Source organism: Gallus gallus, chromosome 1 (genome assembly GCF_016699485.2).
Source record: "Gallus gallus isolate bGalGal1 chromosome 1, bGalGal1.mat.broiler.GRCg7b, whole genome shotgun sequence".
Taxonomy (NCBI): Eukaryota; Metazoa; Chordata; class Aves; order Galliformes; family Phasianidae; genus Gallus; species Gallus gallus.
Window position 1 is genome coordinate 60,729,499 of NC_052532.1, and position 18,772 is coordinate 60,748,270.

The following is an 18,772-nucleotide window of genomic DNA, read 5'->3' on the forward strand; positions in this document are numbered from 1 at the left end:
GAACTTTGAGAGCAAATCCAGTGTTAAACTTAACTATACTCAGTCCCAAACTACACTGAATTTGAAGAGATGAAAACTGCTCAGATGAGTTAATCAAAACATAGTTTAAGAAAGTGCTACTTTCTGGCTGAAGTGTGAGTGTGAGTTTCTCATGCAGATCAATGCCGAATAAAATGGGAAAGTTGAAAACACTCTTGAAAGTAGCTTGAATTCATCTATTTGACTCCATACAGAAGTAGAGGTGAGGAGCTAATGACAAGATCATTAGTACTAGAAACAGTTAAGAGGCTTAACAGAGCATGTAAAATTACCTGTAATCAGTAAGCTACTGGCCTGTATAGACACATCCCTGCTGCTACATACATCACTTGTCAGAGGTGGAAGTGCAGTGTTCCCTTCACCTCAAGCAAGTTGCTTTTGCAATTTATTTAATTTTTTTATCATACATGTATACATTTTCATACTTGCTTGTAATTATATTAAGAGTTGCAGATTTAGGAGTAAGTCTCAGTCAGACCTGAAAGCAGAACCAACTGAAATGTACTTGCTGTGGTCTTTTAATACAGCAGAATGTCTGAGTTCATTTGTCATTTTATATGTCCATTCTGACTTCAAAATGGCTTCTTTTGGAATCTTTGTACCTGTGGTGGGCAGGGAAAGTTTTATGGGGAGGATTTTTTTTTTTTTTTCTAACTATGAATATAAGAATTCATTATTTGTATTCAACCTTTTTTTTTTTCCTTCCCAATTTTCTCTCTCTCTTTTTTTTCTTAGTATACTGCTGAATTATTTTGCACAATGTTACATTGGGAAGGTTGCCAATATCATCTGTTACAGATCTTGATGTGAGTTTGTGGGAAACCTCTAAATGCATTGGTTTTCTCTCCCATACAATAAATGAATCCGGTAGGATTTTAGATATGATCATGTAACACGTATTTTGTACATAACCCGCAAAATGGACCAAAGTCACTCAGTCAGTAACTCAGGAAGTGGTCTCCAGTTTACACCATATCGTATAACGTTCTCTTTGTGTTAGGTGAAAGTACCCATAATTATGTGCATTATATACAAATAACATGTGTTACATGTCTTAACTAATAATTTATGTTGTGTAAATAGCTCTTTCATTCTATAAGAACCAGGCACACTGAGTTGTTGGCTAATTCTCTTAAAAAATAAAATTTATTTCTTCTTCTCAGTAGTGTCTCTTGGGTTGTTGTGGGGATGCTTTTATTAGCACAGAGTAGTATAAATCAGAAGTGTCCTGGCTGTAGAATTACATTAGGTCTTGTAACTTACTTGGAATTAGAGAACTCAGTAATCCAGGCTAACAGCCTAGCTTTGCTTTTGTATTATAGAAAAAGTTTCTTGACTATCTGATTATATATATTGGATGACATTGAAGTGCCCGGAGGAGTACTTGTTAAAACAAACAATTTCAGATGTTGGACACATACCCAAATCTAGTACAAAAGAATTCAGACTGTGTGTCTGGTGAAAAAAACAGACTCTATACATAGTGTCTCTTAGGAGAAAATAGATACCTCCAATTGATTTACAGTTGCCCCTGAAAAATAGTATTTCCAGTTCCTGCAAAACAGCAAGTGGGAGGGAAGGATGGAGGTCTTGTTTGAAATTTAGATATAGTTGAAAAGGAAATAAGATCAAATATTTCAAATTTCCTACAGGCTGGAAATTCTGATAAGGCGATTCAGGAGCACCCAATGTTGCTCTTTCAAAAGCAAAATATATTCCTTGATGCCTGTGTCTGCTCAGTGAAACTGATGCACTTGTCTGTCTCATTGCTAGAAGTTCCTCTCGGCGTCTACATTGTGTTGGCAACATGCTATTTAGACTTCCACTTTCCTTTTAAACCCTTGGAATAGGCTCTCTAGTTCAAAGTGTTTATTTGGCATGTGGAACCATAGGTGGCCCTAACAGCAAGAGGTTTCTTGAAGTTCTTCAGCTCACCAGGGATGTGCTTGGAGCTGGAGCTGGGTCAGCAGCTCAGAAGCAGGATTTTTAGACTTACAGCTTGGCAGCAGAGGTTCTGGGAGAGTTTTGACATAAAAGTCTCTCAGAAGTGGGGAGCTTAAACATATAGCCTCCAGTAACGGCTTTGCTCTTCTGGGACCTGTGGTTGGACTCTCCTGCAGAGAGACCTGCATAGGAGACCTGGAGCATGTCAGGCATTTTGTTTCAGGATAAAATACTATCCAGTTTATCTAGGTCTTTGGAAATCCTGCTTCAAATAAAACTGCTAGAACTGTATAGCATAGACCCTCAAGCAGGCTGCTGCAGGGCTGAGGCTCTGGAACATGACGTGTTCCAGTATTTGGTCAACCCAGATCCATGTCACTGTCATAGTCCCAGTAAAGAAAGGCATCTAGGCATCCTTCAGTCCTAGAACATTCTGCTTAGAGATTCTGTAGAAGTTCACTAGAACAGGGTCTTGGCTTTAACAGAGTTAATTGAAACAGGAGATTCCAAGGTAAATACTTTGGGGTATTTTCCTCCAATCTTATTTTGCCAAGTATCTGAATTGTTTTCTCCAAGTGTCTTTGCCTTTGGATGATTCTTCAGAAGCACCAGTTTCTAACCCAGAGGTTTATGCTGCAGCAATTCTGTCCAATTACCTTTAAAAGTAACAGAGTTCTATACTATCAGACTTAGTCTTACTGTGCTTAGGAACAGCATGTTGGCAGCTCAAAAAAGCACAGATGCACAAAGGGTGAAAGAAGGAAAAGAGTGTTATGTTCTCTTGTAGGTTTGTTCCAGAGAAAAGAAAGACCTTGAGTCCACAGGCGGAAACTTGATTGGCAGAATAGTTCCACCAGACCTGCTATTCACTGAGCCAAATTTGAGTGGTTCTGAAATAGCATTAATTGATAGCAAATAGCAACTCGACTTCTATGGGCAGAGGGAAAAGGGGGAAGTGTCTTATGAAGGGAAGGTCTGCCCATTTCTCCTGATGCAAGCTGACAACTACCATTTAGACCCTAAAAATATAGTCCCCATTCTGCTGGTTTAAACTGCAGCATAAATATTGCCTTCTCTTTGCCTTTGCTATGTGTGGGAACCATTGAATTCATTTTACTAATAAATCGGAATATTTTACAACAAATAGGGCCATTTGAAAAGAATAAATGAAATGGAAACGTATTTGCTGGAGTTATTTAATCCTCAGTTTTTTGATGCTTCTTCTCCCTGTAGCCTGATTTTAAAAGATATTTCCTAATTAACTAGTCAAAGATAATTTCAGTCTGTAGCCACGTTCATATTAGTCCCAGTCTATGTACCTGCAATAAGTAGCAAGGACATCAGTGAAAAGCCCTGTCTGTTCGAATCCATCTGACACTGCATATACTGATCTAATTATTGAAGGCTATTAACATATGATTTGGTTTTCTGGATTGTCCTGGTTACAAATGTCAGGTAACTAATCCTAGAGTTAAACCACTGCTTTAGAAGTGATTTTTAGGAATTTTCATGCACGCTCTCACTTTTCTTTTTCCTTCCTTTCAAAGAGAGGTAACTTTTTTCATATTTTTACTTCTCTTGTCAGTTCTGCTTCAGTTTTTTTAAAAAATGACTTAATTTCTTTTAGACTGAATGGGCTTTTGTATCATTTATGAATTTCTCTCTTCCTAAAAAGTATTTTCCCATAATTAAAAGTATCATAAGCACAGTATGTTCATTTCTATTTAATATTTAATCTTGCTATTCTGTTGTAAATGTAGTTTTGCAGTCATAGTATCTGTAAAGTATGTATGTGTGAGTGAAGTGTCTTTCCTGACCCTTTTTCTTGCAGGCCCATGAGGCAACTCTTGAGGCGAGGGCCAGCCCAGAGCTGAGTGATCGCATGCAGCAGCTGGAGCGGGAGGTAACGAGGTATCGGGAAGAGTCAAGTAAGGCTCAAGCTGAAGTGGATCGTCTTCTGGAAATCTTGAAGGAGATGGAAAATGAGAAGAATGATAAGGATAAGAAAATTGCAGAACTGGAGAGGTAAGGATGATATAAAGTTACCAGAGTTACAGAAGTGCTTCCTAAAGTTAGAGATAACATATTCCATTTTTCTCATCTTAGAAACCTTGGAATGTCTATTTTGGGAAAGTTTGTTTGGTGTTTTTCTGCTTCAGAACTTAGTTTTAGTAGAATGTAAGCAAGAAAGTGTCTTACTGTCTGCTTTCTTTACCTGCTGAAAAGCAGAGCTGGTAACAGATAGAACATGAAGGTTTGAGCTGTAAGGGGATGGAGGTGTAGGAAAAATTGCCAACACTGTAATGTGTTCAGACAACAGTTTGTTTTTGTTTAGTAAATATCTCAGGTATGGTTATCCCAAAAAAATCAAACATCAAAAAATGACTTTTAAGAACTTCTGATACTAGTTACTCAGATTCTTCTGATAAATAGCACTGAAATTCTTTGTAGTGGTATAGACACAGGTAAACTTTGTCTAATGGAAAGCTAAATGAATAGATTTGCTTTTCTCCAAACCAATTGTGATTCTGTGTTTTCCATCTTTCTGTTGGGTTCTGGGTGTTTGGCTGTTTTTCTGGACTTCAGTGTCCCAGACAAGAATGGTAGTCTCTGACAATTCCACAACATTTGTATCACAATCCAAAATTACCTATCTTGGGAACGACCCGAAATAGATTCTGTTATCTGCTACTTCACTCTGGTCAAAGGAGTTTCTAAGCAGAAATATCTGTATTTTTTGTTTGTTTGTTTAGTGTTTGTGATAAAGAATCATTTAGAAAAGTAAAATAGAATAATTTAATTATTCCTGTTTGCCTTGTGCTTGTATAGGCTTTCTCATTTTTCCTTCTATTGCTGTTTAACTACTCTGCATTTAGTGTCAAAGAGAAGAGGGGAACTGAGTTGAGGATATTTCAGATTCTTTATTATGGCAGTGGTGACTGTTCATTGACTTAAAGATAGTTGAATTACAAACTCCTCTGAATTATTTTGAAAATTATTTTCTAAGTTGTGGTTACAGAAAGTCCATCGTTAGAGATCTGATTTTGTTTTCAATGTATTCAGAGAAAGAATAATCAAAGAGGTCCAGCTACATCTTTTGTTTTCAGCAGCATCTGCTGCACTTCTTCATTTTTTCTTCCTGCATCATGTGCAAGAAAATCTCAATGATAAATCCTTTGGAAAAAAAAGACTCTCTGAATTTGATGACTAACCTCATAGAAATAGCTTGTGCTGTGATGAAACTACTGTACCGAATGGCTTTACTAATCTGTATTTTTTGGTAGAATGTATTCTTGTTTTCTTGAAAGTGACAGAGCAGCGTTCAACTTGTCAGCTAGATTTTTTCTCTTTTTGTGGTTGCATGCAGCATCCTTCTAGTTTTGTTATTTTATTTAAACAAACTACACCTGTGGTATAAGCCAACCAAATAGGAACATAATGGCTTCTCTAGCAATCTTACTTTTTTTTCCGAGCAATGCAACTTTCATCGCATACCATACGTTATGTACTCAGCAGATCATTTGGACAACAGATTGATAGAGAAGATGCATTAAATATAGACTTGAAAGCTAAGTAGTGTCTCCAAGTCTTATTTTTCTGCAGGACTTTACAGGCCTTTACAGATACTCATCTCAAATGTGGTGTTCACCTCATCATCATATTAGGACAAAGCAATTAAGGGGTCAAACCAGCAAACTTCTAATAAAATAAATGTATCCTTAGTGCCTTATGAAGAGATTACTGTCTAGGAAAAGCAAGTTAATATTAATCATTCATGAGAATGGAATGGCAGGAAGAGAATTTTCTTGTTCACATTTTTCATGTGTGTGAATTTTTAAAATCACATTAGCATTCAGAAATTCCAGTTGAGATTGGGTCTTGCAGTGTTTAACACTGAATAAACATTTATAAATGGCCTACAATAAAAACAGATAGTGTTTTCTGTAGTCTACAATACAGTGATAAAAAATGAAGAGAAACAAAGATGGACCTTTTTCTCATTTACAGATAAAAATCACTAGCACCCAATCTTCAAAGAGTTTGGAACCTTTTCTTTGAAAAGATGGAATTCTGAAGATCGGCGAAGCAATTATTGAGTTTTCCATATTAGAGTGGTAGTTTCTGGCTGTTTATCAGTTACAGGCCAAACTTTAAATACATTAGTGATAGCATAAACTGGAAATCGTTCCCTAACAACTTGATGGAATACTTTCGCTATTCAGTTCTACCCATTCCTTCTAACCAAATGATCTTTGTTCTTATTAAAAAAGTAGCACGAGTGTTTCTCTTCTCTTTTTTTAGTTCATTTTCTTTTCTGCTAGTACTGAGATAGAATAGAATATTAATTTTGCTTCTAGTAATTCAGATAGTTCTTTCATCTGTGTCAAAGAGGAGACTACTTTTGTTGTTGTGTGATTTATTGCAGTCAAGTAAATAAAAAATTAAAAAATCTGAGAATGCTCATGTTCTTTAACCACTAGAAGAGGGAATGGAAAACATCCTCAGAGCTAGAGATCTAAAGTGCATAGTGTGGCAAAATAACAATACCTGATATTATTTTTCAGGTAAAACTGCAAGTATGATCTTAATACCAGAAAAATGATTCAAGATTTCAGATACTTCAGAAAGTAAAATTTCTCATTTTCTGAGTAATTTCTGAACTTTCTACTTGGCCATAGTTCTCTTCAGCTGTTCCCACACACTGCTGTTCTCAGAAAGCTTACTTTCTCCTTCTCAGTCTTCACGCAAAGCAGAGGTTTTAATATGCCTGTTAAATCTCTAAGTTGGTCCTGGTTTTATTTATCTTACTTGTTCATAAAGTATTCTTTCATGCCAGCCAAATCCATCAAGGCTTGTTCTATAGCGCTACGGTCTTGGTTTCTTGAAAAAAAATAGATAGCATTGCCTTGTAAGAACTCTTCCTAAACTGTGGTTTATGCAGACTAAGCTAGAAATCTTCTTGACTTCTAATACTTATACAGCTGTTCAAACTCTTCCGTATGAAAAAGAACCTAAACCTAAATGCTTGCAGAAGCACTTGTCAGAAAGCTAAAATTAACGTAGCTGTGTCTATTAGGGACTGCTAAGAAATTAAGAAATAAGTCACATTCAGAGAAAAACTGTACTAATGAAAATGAAATTTTTCGAATGAGAGTGTTTCTCTGGAGTTTATCTTCATGCTATTTATGTGTGAAAGCTGGACTAGGAAGTTAAGAGAAGTAGTAACACGGTTTTGTCCCTGAAAGAGAAGTAATGAGTCACCTATAAGGAGGTATGTACAGTGGAACAGAAGGAGAAAAGATAGGAGGAGAGGAAGATGATAAGGAAAGCAGAAAACCAGTTGTAAACCTTTTCAATATGCCTTTAGTTTAGGTTAAAAAAAAAAAAAAAAAGAGAGAGAGTAAGAAATGCTTTGCTCTTTTGCTGTTTAGTGGGTGGGAGTCATTGTTTTTCAGCTGTTGAGTGGGAGGAAAGATTTCCAAAAATAATGTATTAAATTTGGTGCATGCTGTGCAAAAGTTTGTAAAATATTCTTGAGTCAACAACATATTTAGAGCACAAGTTCATTCATTTATACACTCTGTGGTCAGGATTTTGCGTTTTTTTTTAATGGGGAGGTGGGCCATAAATTCCCATTTCTTCTATGGGTGAACAGTCCTAAAAGTTTTGGTTTTGTCCCAGTTGTGGCGGTGTAAAGGTTTTGTAGCTGTCTGGTTATTCACTTTCTTTCTAATTAACTGTTTGCTTTTTTATTGCCATTCCATAGTCTCCTGTTTCTCTGTAACTTTTCATTTTGTGTCTTTTTTTCCTTCCTCACTTCTTCTTTCCGTTCACACTGTCACGTCGTGGTTCCATGAGTTGTTTTGTTTTGTACGTGCGGGGTTTTTTTGACTATGCCTTTTCTCAGAAAGCACGCCTCCCGCAAATTGCACCCTCCCTACCAGGTGTCGGTCCCCGCACCGCAACACGTAGGGGGGTTTGTGTGGGACTTCCTGGGAAAGTGAGTGCTCTGTAAGGCTACTGTTTGTACAGGGTGGAATGTCACTGCTGGCTGCTGCTGCTGCTGCTGTTTGGGGCTGCTGCAATTATGCTTTTTTTCTTAGATTAAATGGGAGCTAGTTATGTCAAGTACAAGCTCTGACAGTCTCTGTGTTCAAGTCCTGCCATAGTGGTTATGACCACAGACCAAAGCAGGGCCTCTGCTCTTCTCCCTGATTTAAACTCTGCAGAACCTGGTGCTTTTCAGTCTGCTATGTTTTATCTTTGGTTTGAGTCTCTGCTATCAGTTCTGCCAGAACCGACTAAAACTGAAGTGCTCTAAAACGTGTCATTGATAGAGGTCAGTATTGCCTCATTTCTTGGGTTTTGTTGCAATTGCTGTCCTGAAGAGAGAAAAAATAAAAAGAGAGAAATAGAAAAATTGGTCTAATCATCTGGGACATCGGCATCACAGCCGTCAGATGTGTAATTTACACACATATTTGTGTGTGTATACAGTTCTACAGCTAAGAAGTGGCTGAATGTACTTGAGAGGTAACAGTAAACATGTATGTTTGTATTGTTTCGGAAGTAAGCATTGAGTGAGTATATATGAAAGTCCTTATTTCAGTTATAGACTTCAAATTGATTTTAATTTGGCATGCTTGCTATATTGGATAAGTACTCCATGTAAGCACATAGGGCTCCACCATTTTTTTCCTGAAGGAAACAATTTGACTGAAGACTAAAGGGGGGCAGTGCCTAGCTCTGGAATTCCAGCAGTCCCATCAATGACAGGTGGAGATGATGACTTTTAAGGGGCAGATTTTGGTAAGTTTTTCTAGAAAGAATTAAAGGATGCCCTATTTAATGGGAAACCTTCAAACTTTTGATGTGTAGCTGCCAAAGAATACTCCTCATCTTGTTTATTTTTACTCAACAGAGAATAAAATGTTTAAAAATTTAGGGTGATCCAGAAGATACAATGATGAAAAATGTGAACAGTAGAAAAAAGTATCTTTATAAGACAGCAGTGTTTGTGTAGGAGTCTGTGGAAGGTAGAGGGGGAAGAAATTAGCTGCATGTTGCATCAACTTTGTGGTTTTCTAGACTTGTATCAAGGAAACTATACTAGCACGTTGTGCCCTAAGCTTACCTCAAGTCAACAATTTGAAATTGGAATGCATATTTTCAAACCAGTCCTCATATCTTGTAGTAATTTTGTTGCTTTTCAAGCTGGATATTTCTGTGCAATTTTAAAGAATTTTGAAAGAAAATTAATAAGTAAGAGCCATATCAGGGCATGTAAGTAATTTAAAGCAAAAAATCACATCAGAGCATGTAAGTAATTTAAAGAACAAAAAAGTATTTAGGAAGTCATAATCATCGCGTTTAACATTAAACTCGAGAGATTATGTGACTATAATTTTTTTATTATAATATGGGAGAACTCAGTAAAGTCCTTCAAAAATAACATGAATTCTGATTTAAGCTAAGGAAAACCGAAATAGTTAAATATCACTTTAAAATATTCTAACCCATTTGGTACCTTAAATTGTAAAAGCAAATTGAGTATTCTTATACTGTCATTGCCTGCTATGATTTTAAGGCAGAATTGGCCGTTGTTCACAAGTATATTTTTAGATGCATGCAAATAAAGCTTTATTTTTTTCCCTCAATTTTGTCACTCTTTTAATCCACCTCCTTCAGAGTACAAAGATTTTTAGCTGTTTTCCCCCCCCCAAAAAACACCAGATTAAGTGGATTTTAAGATTCCAAGTTTAATTACTTAAAATTTAGGATATTTCAAATTGAAGATTGGCATGTAATGTTACTTCACCTCTTTAGTGTGCTTATGCATCGTAGTAAAGTGATACAGTCCTTAATGACATAAACACATTTTTTTCCCCAAGAATGCTGCTTTTCATGTGTGAAGTTCATAGCTGAAATTGTTCCTACAAAAAACAGGATGAGGTTGACACCTGTCATGGGAAATTTCAGAAGTATCTGTTAATATTTGGCAAGCAACTGAGAACAAGATCTTGTAATGGAAAGAAGTGGTTAGGCCAATAAATAGTCCCACTCCATCAGAGAGCACACAAATCTAGTGAATGTAAAGATTTATATCATTTCCATGTTTGGAAATGAAGAAGTCATTTATTTCTTTTTAGTCTTGTTTTGTCTTCATACAAAATGAACATTAGATCTGAAGTCCCATGTGGAGTTTCACTGGGGAAAAAAATAATTCCTTTTATGTCATCCTAATGCTCTAAATATATAAGAACATAAGTCATGGGTAGTTTGACTCATAGGTACTTAACTTCAGACATTTGAAAGTATTCTGTTTTTTCAGAAGGCAATTGTCTGCTTTCTGAAAGTCAACCTTTGTTATGGTGCCTGAAGATCAATGCTGAAATTCTCTAATCACTTTTTAAACCTACTTCTAAGAAAAGGCGAGCGACACACTGCCAGTAACTGCAAATCCATCTGTAGAGAGAGTCAGATAAAAAGACCATCAGAATGATTTTATGGGAACTCCACAATCCATCCTCACATTTTTCATGTAACGGATATTCTCTTCTCCATTTGTTCTTTATTTAGTTTGTTCTATATTTATTTAGTTGTCCTTTATTTCCCATTCAGTTTTTGGAGAAACTGAAACCCTGTGTTATGGCAGAAACAGCTGTTTCATTAAACACGATCAAAGAACCCCAAATAGTCTAGCCTTTGGCATGTAAGGAAGTCAGAGTTGGTGCAGGCTGTGGCTGAATGACATTGCTGAAGTACCCCATCACTGAACCTCCTAAGTGTAAGTACTTGACCCAGTGTTACTGCCATGGTCAAGTGGGCAGGAGTGACACTTTCCAATAGGGTGGTTTGTCTCTGTAGAGAACATATCCTCTGTTATTACAGACCATATCCTATTATGTTCTGCAACGGATTGAAAGCATTGGTTTATCTGCTCTTCCAGTACCAAGGATCTTATCATAGATCCTTCAAGGAAGACACTGCACTAGATCATAGAATGTTGATCATAAGGTTGGAAAGACTAATAAGATCATCTAGTCCAATCATCAACCCATGCCTGTGACTGCTCTAGACCACATCATTCAGTGTCACACCTACCCTTTTCTTGAATACCTCCAGGGATGGTGACTCAACCACCTCCCTGGGCAGCCACTTCCAAATTCTCACCACTCTCTCTGAGAATAAATTTTGTCTAATATCCAACCTGAACCTCCCCAGTGCATCTTGAGGCCATTATCTCTCATCCTCGCCACAACTTCCTTTCAGGTCACTGTAGAGAGCAATGAGGTCTCCCCTGAGGCTTCTCTTCTCCAAACTGAATAATCCCAGTTCCTTCAGCCACTCCTCATAAGACGTGCACTCCACAGCTTTCACAGCTCTGTTGCCCTTCTCTGGACACATTTGAGTGCCTCAATGTCCTTTTCATAGTGAGGGGAGCAAAACTGAACACAGCACTTGAGGTGCGTCCCCACCAGTACTGAGTACAGAGGAACAATCACCTCTCTGCTCCTGCTGGCTGCACTATTTCTGATGCAAGCCAGGATGCTGTTGGCCTTCTTGGCCACCTGAGCACAAGGCTGGCTCATGTTCAGCCAGCTGTCAACTAACACCCCCAGATTCTTTTCCTCCTCATACAGCTTTTCATCCACCCTGCCCCAACCTGTAGCGCTGCATGGGGTTGTTGTGACCAAAGTGCGGGACTCAGAACTTGGCCTTGTTAAAGCTCATACAATTGGACTTAAGATAAATACTTATGAGTAGTGAGAAGCACCCATTGTGAGCTGGCTTCTTTCTTTCAGCTTTCCCGTAGCACTGAAGTTCTGTTTGCTTTTATCATTATGCCATAGTGTTTATCAAGCATTCCCTCTCCTGCTGAAAGCTGTAATGAATATAGAAGTTGTCATCTGATGCTTTATACTCTGCCTGTGTTGGACCAGTGATAGGTTTTATTTAGCAAATATCTCCTGGCACAACTGCTAGATCAGTGGAGTGTAAGAACTGTGATATTAGTAAAATAATTACAAAATCAGAGGAGAAAAGACTTATGTAAATAATGACCCTTATTTGCATATCAGGGTTTAATTTCTTACCTGACTTGACTCTACCTCTTTAAAAACTGCCTAGCATTGTTTCAGTCAAGATCTTTAAGCAACATGTGGGTACCCATACTCACAATACTAGTATGTTAAGAAGAAAAAAAAAATAAAAAGTCTTTTTTGTACAATTGTTACAGTAAAAGTGTTAGATACTAACATTGTCTTGGAGTACAGTAAGAACAAAAAGGACATCACCACTATGTCAGTGAGATAATGTTAGTGTCCTGTTAGATCACATCTGCGCTCTCAGACCCAGACACAAACCTTCTCTCTGTCTCATCCCCATTCATCTAAGTATCTGCTGAAAAGAAATTATAAGACCAGCCATCATTCTTCTTTACAAAGGAAAGCTTTCAGAAGTGGTGAAACATAAATGGCTTCTCTATTTCCAAACTGACACAATGAACATCAGGTATATATTCTTTGCTGTCAGACTACTTTGAAGGAAATACAAAACAGTAATCACTCACTGCCAAGCAAGTGGAATTCAAAGATCGACTAGAAATCATTACATAAATGTCTTCCTAAAGGTTTCTGAGGTTAACATAGCAGGCTCATTCAACTCACTGTGATATACAAGCATGAGGAAAAATTATAGCTGGAATAATCAACAGCTTTTCAAATGTATATATTAATTAAAATACTGAAGTATTCACACCTCACCACCTTTTGGTCTTTGGATTTAAATTGGCCATACCTTTAGAATTAATCAGGTAGCATCTTAAAGGAAAATGGATTTCCCTGTGACTACCATTAGATGTTACAGCTGTGTTGTCTCCCCGTGCGGTGGTTGCATCAGAGTACACAGTTAATGGGGCTGGGCAGAAGAGCTGCTGCTGGATCTTGTAAGGAATGCTGCGAGTGTGTGTTCCTGCTCGGAGAGAAATAGTGCCAACTGAAAGTGTTATTTTGCTGTGTCATGAACGTGGCCTACTCTGCCTCAGGTCCTGCTTGCTTGGGCTGCTTCTGTGGGGCAGGCACTTGCTATGCTGATCAATTTCACTGATTCAGCCCCTGCATGGGGGCTGCTGCATCTGGTCTGCTGCAGATCGCCCTTCACTTTCCCAATAGATTGTTGGTATCTGCAGCTGTCTGCCTCATTTTGAGTGCCAGTGCACGTCCAGATTTTTTTCTAATTGTAGTATGCTTTCAAATGCAACTGTCATATTCCTCATTTCTGTTTGGATACATATTGCGGTTATCCTAAAATCCCAAATTTCATTTTTTGAGCCTTTATAAAAAAGCATGAAAAAGGGACTGCTGGTTGTACAAAGTGCATTTTTTTTCTCAGAAACAATATATTCCATAGCAAAATGAAGATGTAGCAATAATTATTCTCCATTCAAATCCTGTGCAGCTGGCTAAATAATGTATCTTTACCGTAGAGAAAGTTGCACATGACCTCAGCCCAGCTTTTCACATACTGTTTTGCCTTCATCTTACGCCAACAAGACTTTACCTTTTAATGCCAGTTGAAGGAACAGTAAGGCTCATTCAAATTCTGTAGAGCTATCCTGAATTTTATCCTGTACCTTTTTTCCACTGATATTTTGAAGAAACAATGTGGTAATATCATCACAATATAAAAAGGATCCCTGAAGCACAAAATGAGGGTTCTTAAACTTTCATAATCTGGATTCAATAACAGCTACAGAAAGAGACAATGAAACCTTTTTTCCTTCCCTCTTTAGTCCCACATGTAGCCAAGCCATTTTTTTTCAATTTTTTTTCTCTTTTGTTGAATTTACTTGAGCAGCCATAATTCTGCAGTTCAGCTTAGAGAGCATAATCTTGGATTTCAGTCAGAATTATTAGAGTTATACCACGTTCTATATGAATTAACTGGGCTTTTGGAACATTATGGCTTACTTCAAGATCAAACATCAAGTACGTGGCGTTTGGCATTTTGCAAGTCTCATCTTTCCTGAAATCTCCCAATAGCACAGCCTTTTCAACAATGATCCTGGGAGAACCTGATTTGAGAATATGAATTTAAAAGCCAAAGAAAGGTATCTTTACAACAGCTTATTTGTTATAGGCTAACAATACGCTTTTCAGCTCTACCTCGCTTTGAAACTGCTGCTTGTACCAATTCAGTAGGCTACATTGCTGTTTGTAAAATTTATGCCAGAGGTAAGGGCTTTAAATCTCATTTACATGGTTCCTTAATAACAAGAGTAGTAAAGTATATAGCAGTTAGACTGTATTTTCGAAGTATTTTCTCTAGAGAATAACCTACCTTTAGGCCTTTACAGAATGCAATCTTGCCATGGATGTAGTACAACATGTGTTGTAGGAGCCAAATTGAAATTTTGGGCAACAGTACATTTGCTTTTCCCATCTTACGTTGACTGAAAAAGAGTAAAATTTTAAATCAGATGGAAAAGATCTGTATGGCTCTTTGTTGAGTTACATTGCTGTTATCAGTGAAATTGACAGCAGATGCTATCTAATGATATTGAAAATATATGAAAAGAAGCAATAATGAACCTATGGGACCTCACGCTGTACAGGGAACTCCAGCATTTTGCTTTGGTCCGTCCTGCTATTGAACAATGTTGGAGAGAACTGTCAAAGATATGCCTGTTTGGTCATTATTGTTTTTAGATTGCACCATATGTGGGAGAGTTAAAAGTGAGCACTGTATAAGTATAAGCACTGTAAAAGTATAAGCACTGAATAAGAGGCAGATGTGGGTTTTTATGTTTTTGTTTTTGCTTTTGGAAAGGTGACTTAAATATCAAAATTAAGAAGGATGAATTTTTAGCATTGATGAGTCTTCAGGACTTAAAGACTTTAAATTTCTGTTCCTTTTGACACATTTAGGTCATCAGCAGTAAAAATGAAAAAAATGTATTTTGCTTGTTGAGAGAAGATAAGCCCCTCTAAGGAGATGGCATTAAGGAACACCATAGTGCTCACCTCACATAGTCAGCCTGCTCGTTTTTGAAAAGTTAGCTAGAATTCTAGAAGAAGAAACTTGCTGGTGATGTGGTGGAGACACAGAGTGTTCTAAAGCTGGTTTATTCTCCTTTTCCAAGAACTGCTATGTCTGGAGACAACTTTTCTCTACAGAAAGTTGCCTCTAAGTAAAATGGTGTAATCTAAGTGTCCTTTTATCTTTTTTCCTCCTTTTTTAATTTTTTTTTTAATTAGATGTCTATAAAACATGCTCCTCTTTGTGTTTGTGAAAGATTGTGTGTTCTGTGTGTCATTACTTGATTTAGATCTGCCTGTTTGGTCCTGTATTCTTGAATTGCCTGATCTCTGAACACTATTTTCACAAACTCTAACTCTTTTTCTTTCGCATCTCCTTCCTGGATTTGCTGCTTCCTTCAGTCTCACGTCAAGGTCAGTATTCATTTTAATAAGGGTGTTTATCGTGGTGTTGTCTATTAAGCTAAATTTGAGATCTCACAGAAGATTGCACATCAAATTGCATGATCCACAAAATAAAGGATCAAACGTTTTGTCAGTTCTGTGTAGAAAGATGGGTTGGAAGGAAATGTGTTTAGAAGAAATCTGTACTTAAAGGAAGAATTTGTATCATACTCACTGTAAATCGGTGTTGTTGTGCACTGTAAAGAATGGGGGAAAAGTCAAGACAATTTAAATGTCTTCGGCTTTGTCTGTTGTTTCAAGAAGGAAAATACTTAAACTTCAGCCTTATTCTCTCGTATATGTTGTCAAGTGCAAAACTGGTTGCCTTAAAATACTAGTCATCCTAGCTTCTTAATTGCTGGATTTTTTCATTGTATCTGTGTCTGAAACCTTGTATTGATGTTGTAGAAGCTAACTAAGAGACAGTATGTTTTGGAATCTTGTAGCCATGCCTTAATTTTTTACTTTGTCTTTTCAAAGCAGTTGTTAAAGGTAGATCCAGAATTTCAGTAGAGAAATAGCTAGGAATAGACTTCTATGGCCTATGTAATCTAACAAGTCAAAGTGCATGATCTAATAGCCCTCGGTTACCTAAAAACACTCCGAAACCATTTTGAACTCGTCTTTGCTAATAAAGTCAGTTTGGTAGCAAGCATCCGTGACTCTTGAGGGAATGATTATAATCGTTTCAGGCAGTGCCTTTACCCAGAAAGCTTCTGCTTTAATGACTAAAGTTCTGAGTTATTGACCAACATCCGGCTTTTCTATCCCTGATCAACACTGCAAAAAATGTGGTGGTCAATGGAATCCCACGATGGCGTGATGCTGCTGACGCCTTTAAATTGTGTTGGTGTTCTGACCTTGGCTTGGCACAGACATTATGCCTGTGGCCTTGGCTGCATGTTTGCCTTCCTCCCACAGACTGGAAAAAGATTGGAAGTTAATCATGCTGTCCATCAATACCTTCTGTATGCAGTGTGTTGTTCTTGCATACTTGTAACTGCTGATGACAGGAGGGCTGTCCTTGAATGACCGTCTTCTTGAAGTTCCTCAGGAGCAGAACTGCCGGGAAGCTTTTCTGCCCTGTGAGCATTCTCATCTGAAATACTTATAATGTCTTTTTTTTTTTTTTTTTTTTTTTTTTGCCTGAGTGCTATTTACATTGGGTAGTCTCGTAGTCTCTGTTTGCTGGTTGCCACCATGAATGGGGTTTGATATGCTTTGTTTGGCTGTCAAAGTCCTAATGTTATGAAATCCATCTGTCGGAGTTATTTCAGCTTCAACCCACATGGCTTTTATCAATACCTGCACCTATGCCGGAATTCATAATAAACAAGAGAGGTGTCTGGTTTTAGGGTGTTGTTTGGGAGATTTTTTTTTTTTTTTTAAGGAATAAATAGCTATTCCATAAACTTATGTTCTACTTTGGAAGCTACAACTTTATTTTTCTCTTAATGGTGTAACAGCAGTTAGTTTTTTCAGACATCAAAGCAAATGCATCTTCCTGAAAAAGAACTGAGTATATGCAAAATCACATTAGGTATGTCTGTCTTGTAGAAACAGGAAAATACTTCAAATGTTATCTGCTCTCATTAACAACAGCTGTGCTTACGGTAATCAGTGCAAAACCTTTGAATTTTCTGATCTGACTAATAGGTTTTCATCATGTCTCTCCTGTTGATAAACTCAGTGAACCAGAACATAAAAATGCAGTCCACATCACTATTGCTGTTGTGACACGTACTAACTGTTTAAAATTCTGTAAGCTTAGAGCGGCTATTGTAATGGTTCAGAATAAATAAAATAGACTTAGAAGGTGGGATTAGATCACTTTTCCATAAAGATTTCTTCTAAGCCATCTCTGTCGATGAAAGTTTTACGTGGAGAACTATCTAATGCTGAGTTCCAGAGAGTAATAAAACTAATAACACTACTTTGATGTCATTTGCTTCAGCAGTGAAAAAAATAGTAAAATATAATGAAGTCATATTCTACAGTTCTTTTCAGCAATTCTGATGTATACATGTCATGAAAGTTGAGACGTTATTACTATAAAATAGAAAAAGTTATCAAAGATATCCAGAAGTTTTCTGGATTCTTTGCTATTCCTAAAAAAAATTTGATGCAACAGGAAATAATAAAAAATACTGTAAACCTTGCTTCCACACAGCAAAGTGGCTTGGTGATTCGATGAGTACAGGCTGGTGGCATGGATACAGATAGAAGTCCATGTAATATAAAATGCCAGAAAACAACTCAAGAATATAACAACCTTACAAAATAGAAGTAAAAACAACATACTAAATCTGAGGGAACTGTCTCACTCCTTTTTTCTGAGTCCTACATTTTTGCTACACATCTAATGACCAAGGAAATATTTAAAACATGGCGTCCTTCTGTAAGAAAATGATAGATAATATTCTTTAGAAAGTTGAACAACTTTAGAAAATTTGGAATAGTATTTAGTAGCAATAATAGGGTGGTTCCACTCTGAAAACAGAAATCAGGGCATGGAGCTGAACCTGCTGTCTGGGTAAGGCATTCTGTTCTTTGTTTCTATTTTATTTGGCATTTAAGTGCGTACTCGTGTAGTTGATCGGTGCAGGATCAGATATGGGCAGTGTTAGCCATTTTTCCTGTAATAAGTTTGTGCTTCTAGTCCATTTGGACCTCAGGAAACATATTTTTACTGTGTGAGTGATGGAGCATGGCCACAGGTTGCCCATTGAGTTTTCGGTGTCTCCTTGGAGGTGTTCAAAAACCACTGGACAACCTGCTTGAGCAGCAGCTGGTCCAGGTGGACCCAGTGGGTCCTCCTACCCTCAACTACTCTAAAGTTTCATATTCATTGTAATAAATAAGAAAATAAATAAATGCGGTGTGGTAAGTTACAGGAGTGTAGTTGAATGATTGCCCTCGATATACAGTGCTGTGTACTGTATCTCTCAGAAGCTGTGTTTCTGAGTACTAAGAAAGTGCCTGGGCAGTCTGGACCAATTTCAGTGCAAGCGTGTCTGGCTCTCCAATTTCATACCTTCAGGGGACTCACTTTAGTCTTCATTTTTGCCACCATGCTGATCATTTACCACCTCAGGAAGTGATATAAATGTCGAATATGTGAGTCAGCAGTGGTTAGTTCTGGGAAGCAGAGCCAAATGCACTGTTTTCAAAGGAGTTTCCATTTAAATGCCCTTCATCTCTAAAAAGGAATGTCCTCTAATCATTGTTTTGTACTTAATGTCGTCTTCGTTTAATTTTACTTAAATAAAAAAAATGGTTTTATGGGATTCTTTACGTAAAAAAGC

General features: G+C 37.3%; 1 protein-coding gene across 17 annotated transcripts in view; it reads left to right on the forward strand.

The window, feature by feature from the left end:
• Nucleotides 1-18,772, forward strand: part of ERC1 (ELKS/RAB6-interacting/CAST family member 1) — a 291,778-nt gene that overhangs the window by 123,772 nt on the left and 149,234 nt on the right. For 7 of the 17 annotated variants that reach the window (XM_040650627.2, XM_040650632.2, XM_040650626.2 and 4 more), the window contains 3 exons: nucleotides 3,815-4,008; nucleotides 7,892-7,984; nucleotides 15,426-15,437. In XM_040650627.2, coding sequence (XP_040506561.1) covers nucleotides 3,815-4,008; nucleotides 7,892-7,984; nucleotides 15,426-15,437 — 299 coding nt within the window. The remainder of the gene's footprint in view (nucleotides 1-3,814; nucleotides 4,009-7,891; nucleotides 7,985-15,425; nucleotides 15,438-18,772) is intronic. The other 10 variants (XM_046901424.1, XM_015286761.3, XM_040650644.2 and 7 more) reach the window with 2 other exon arrangements.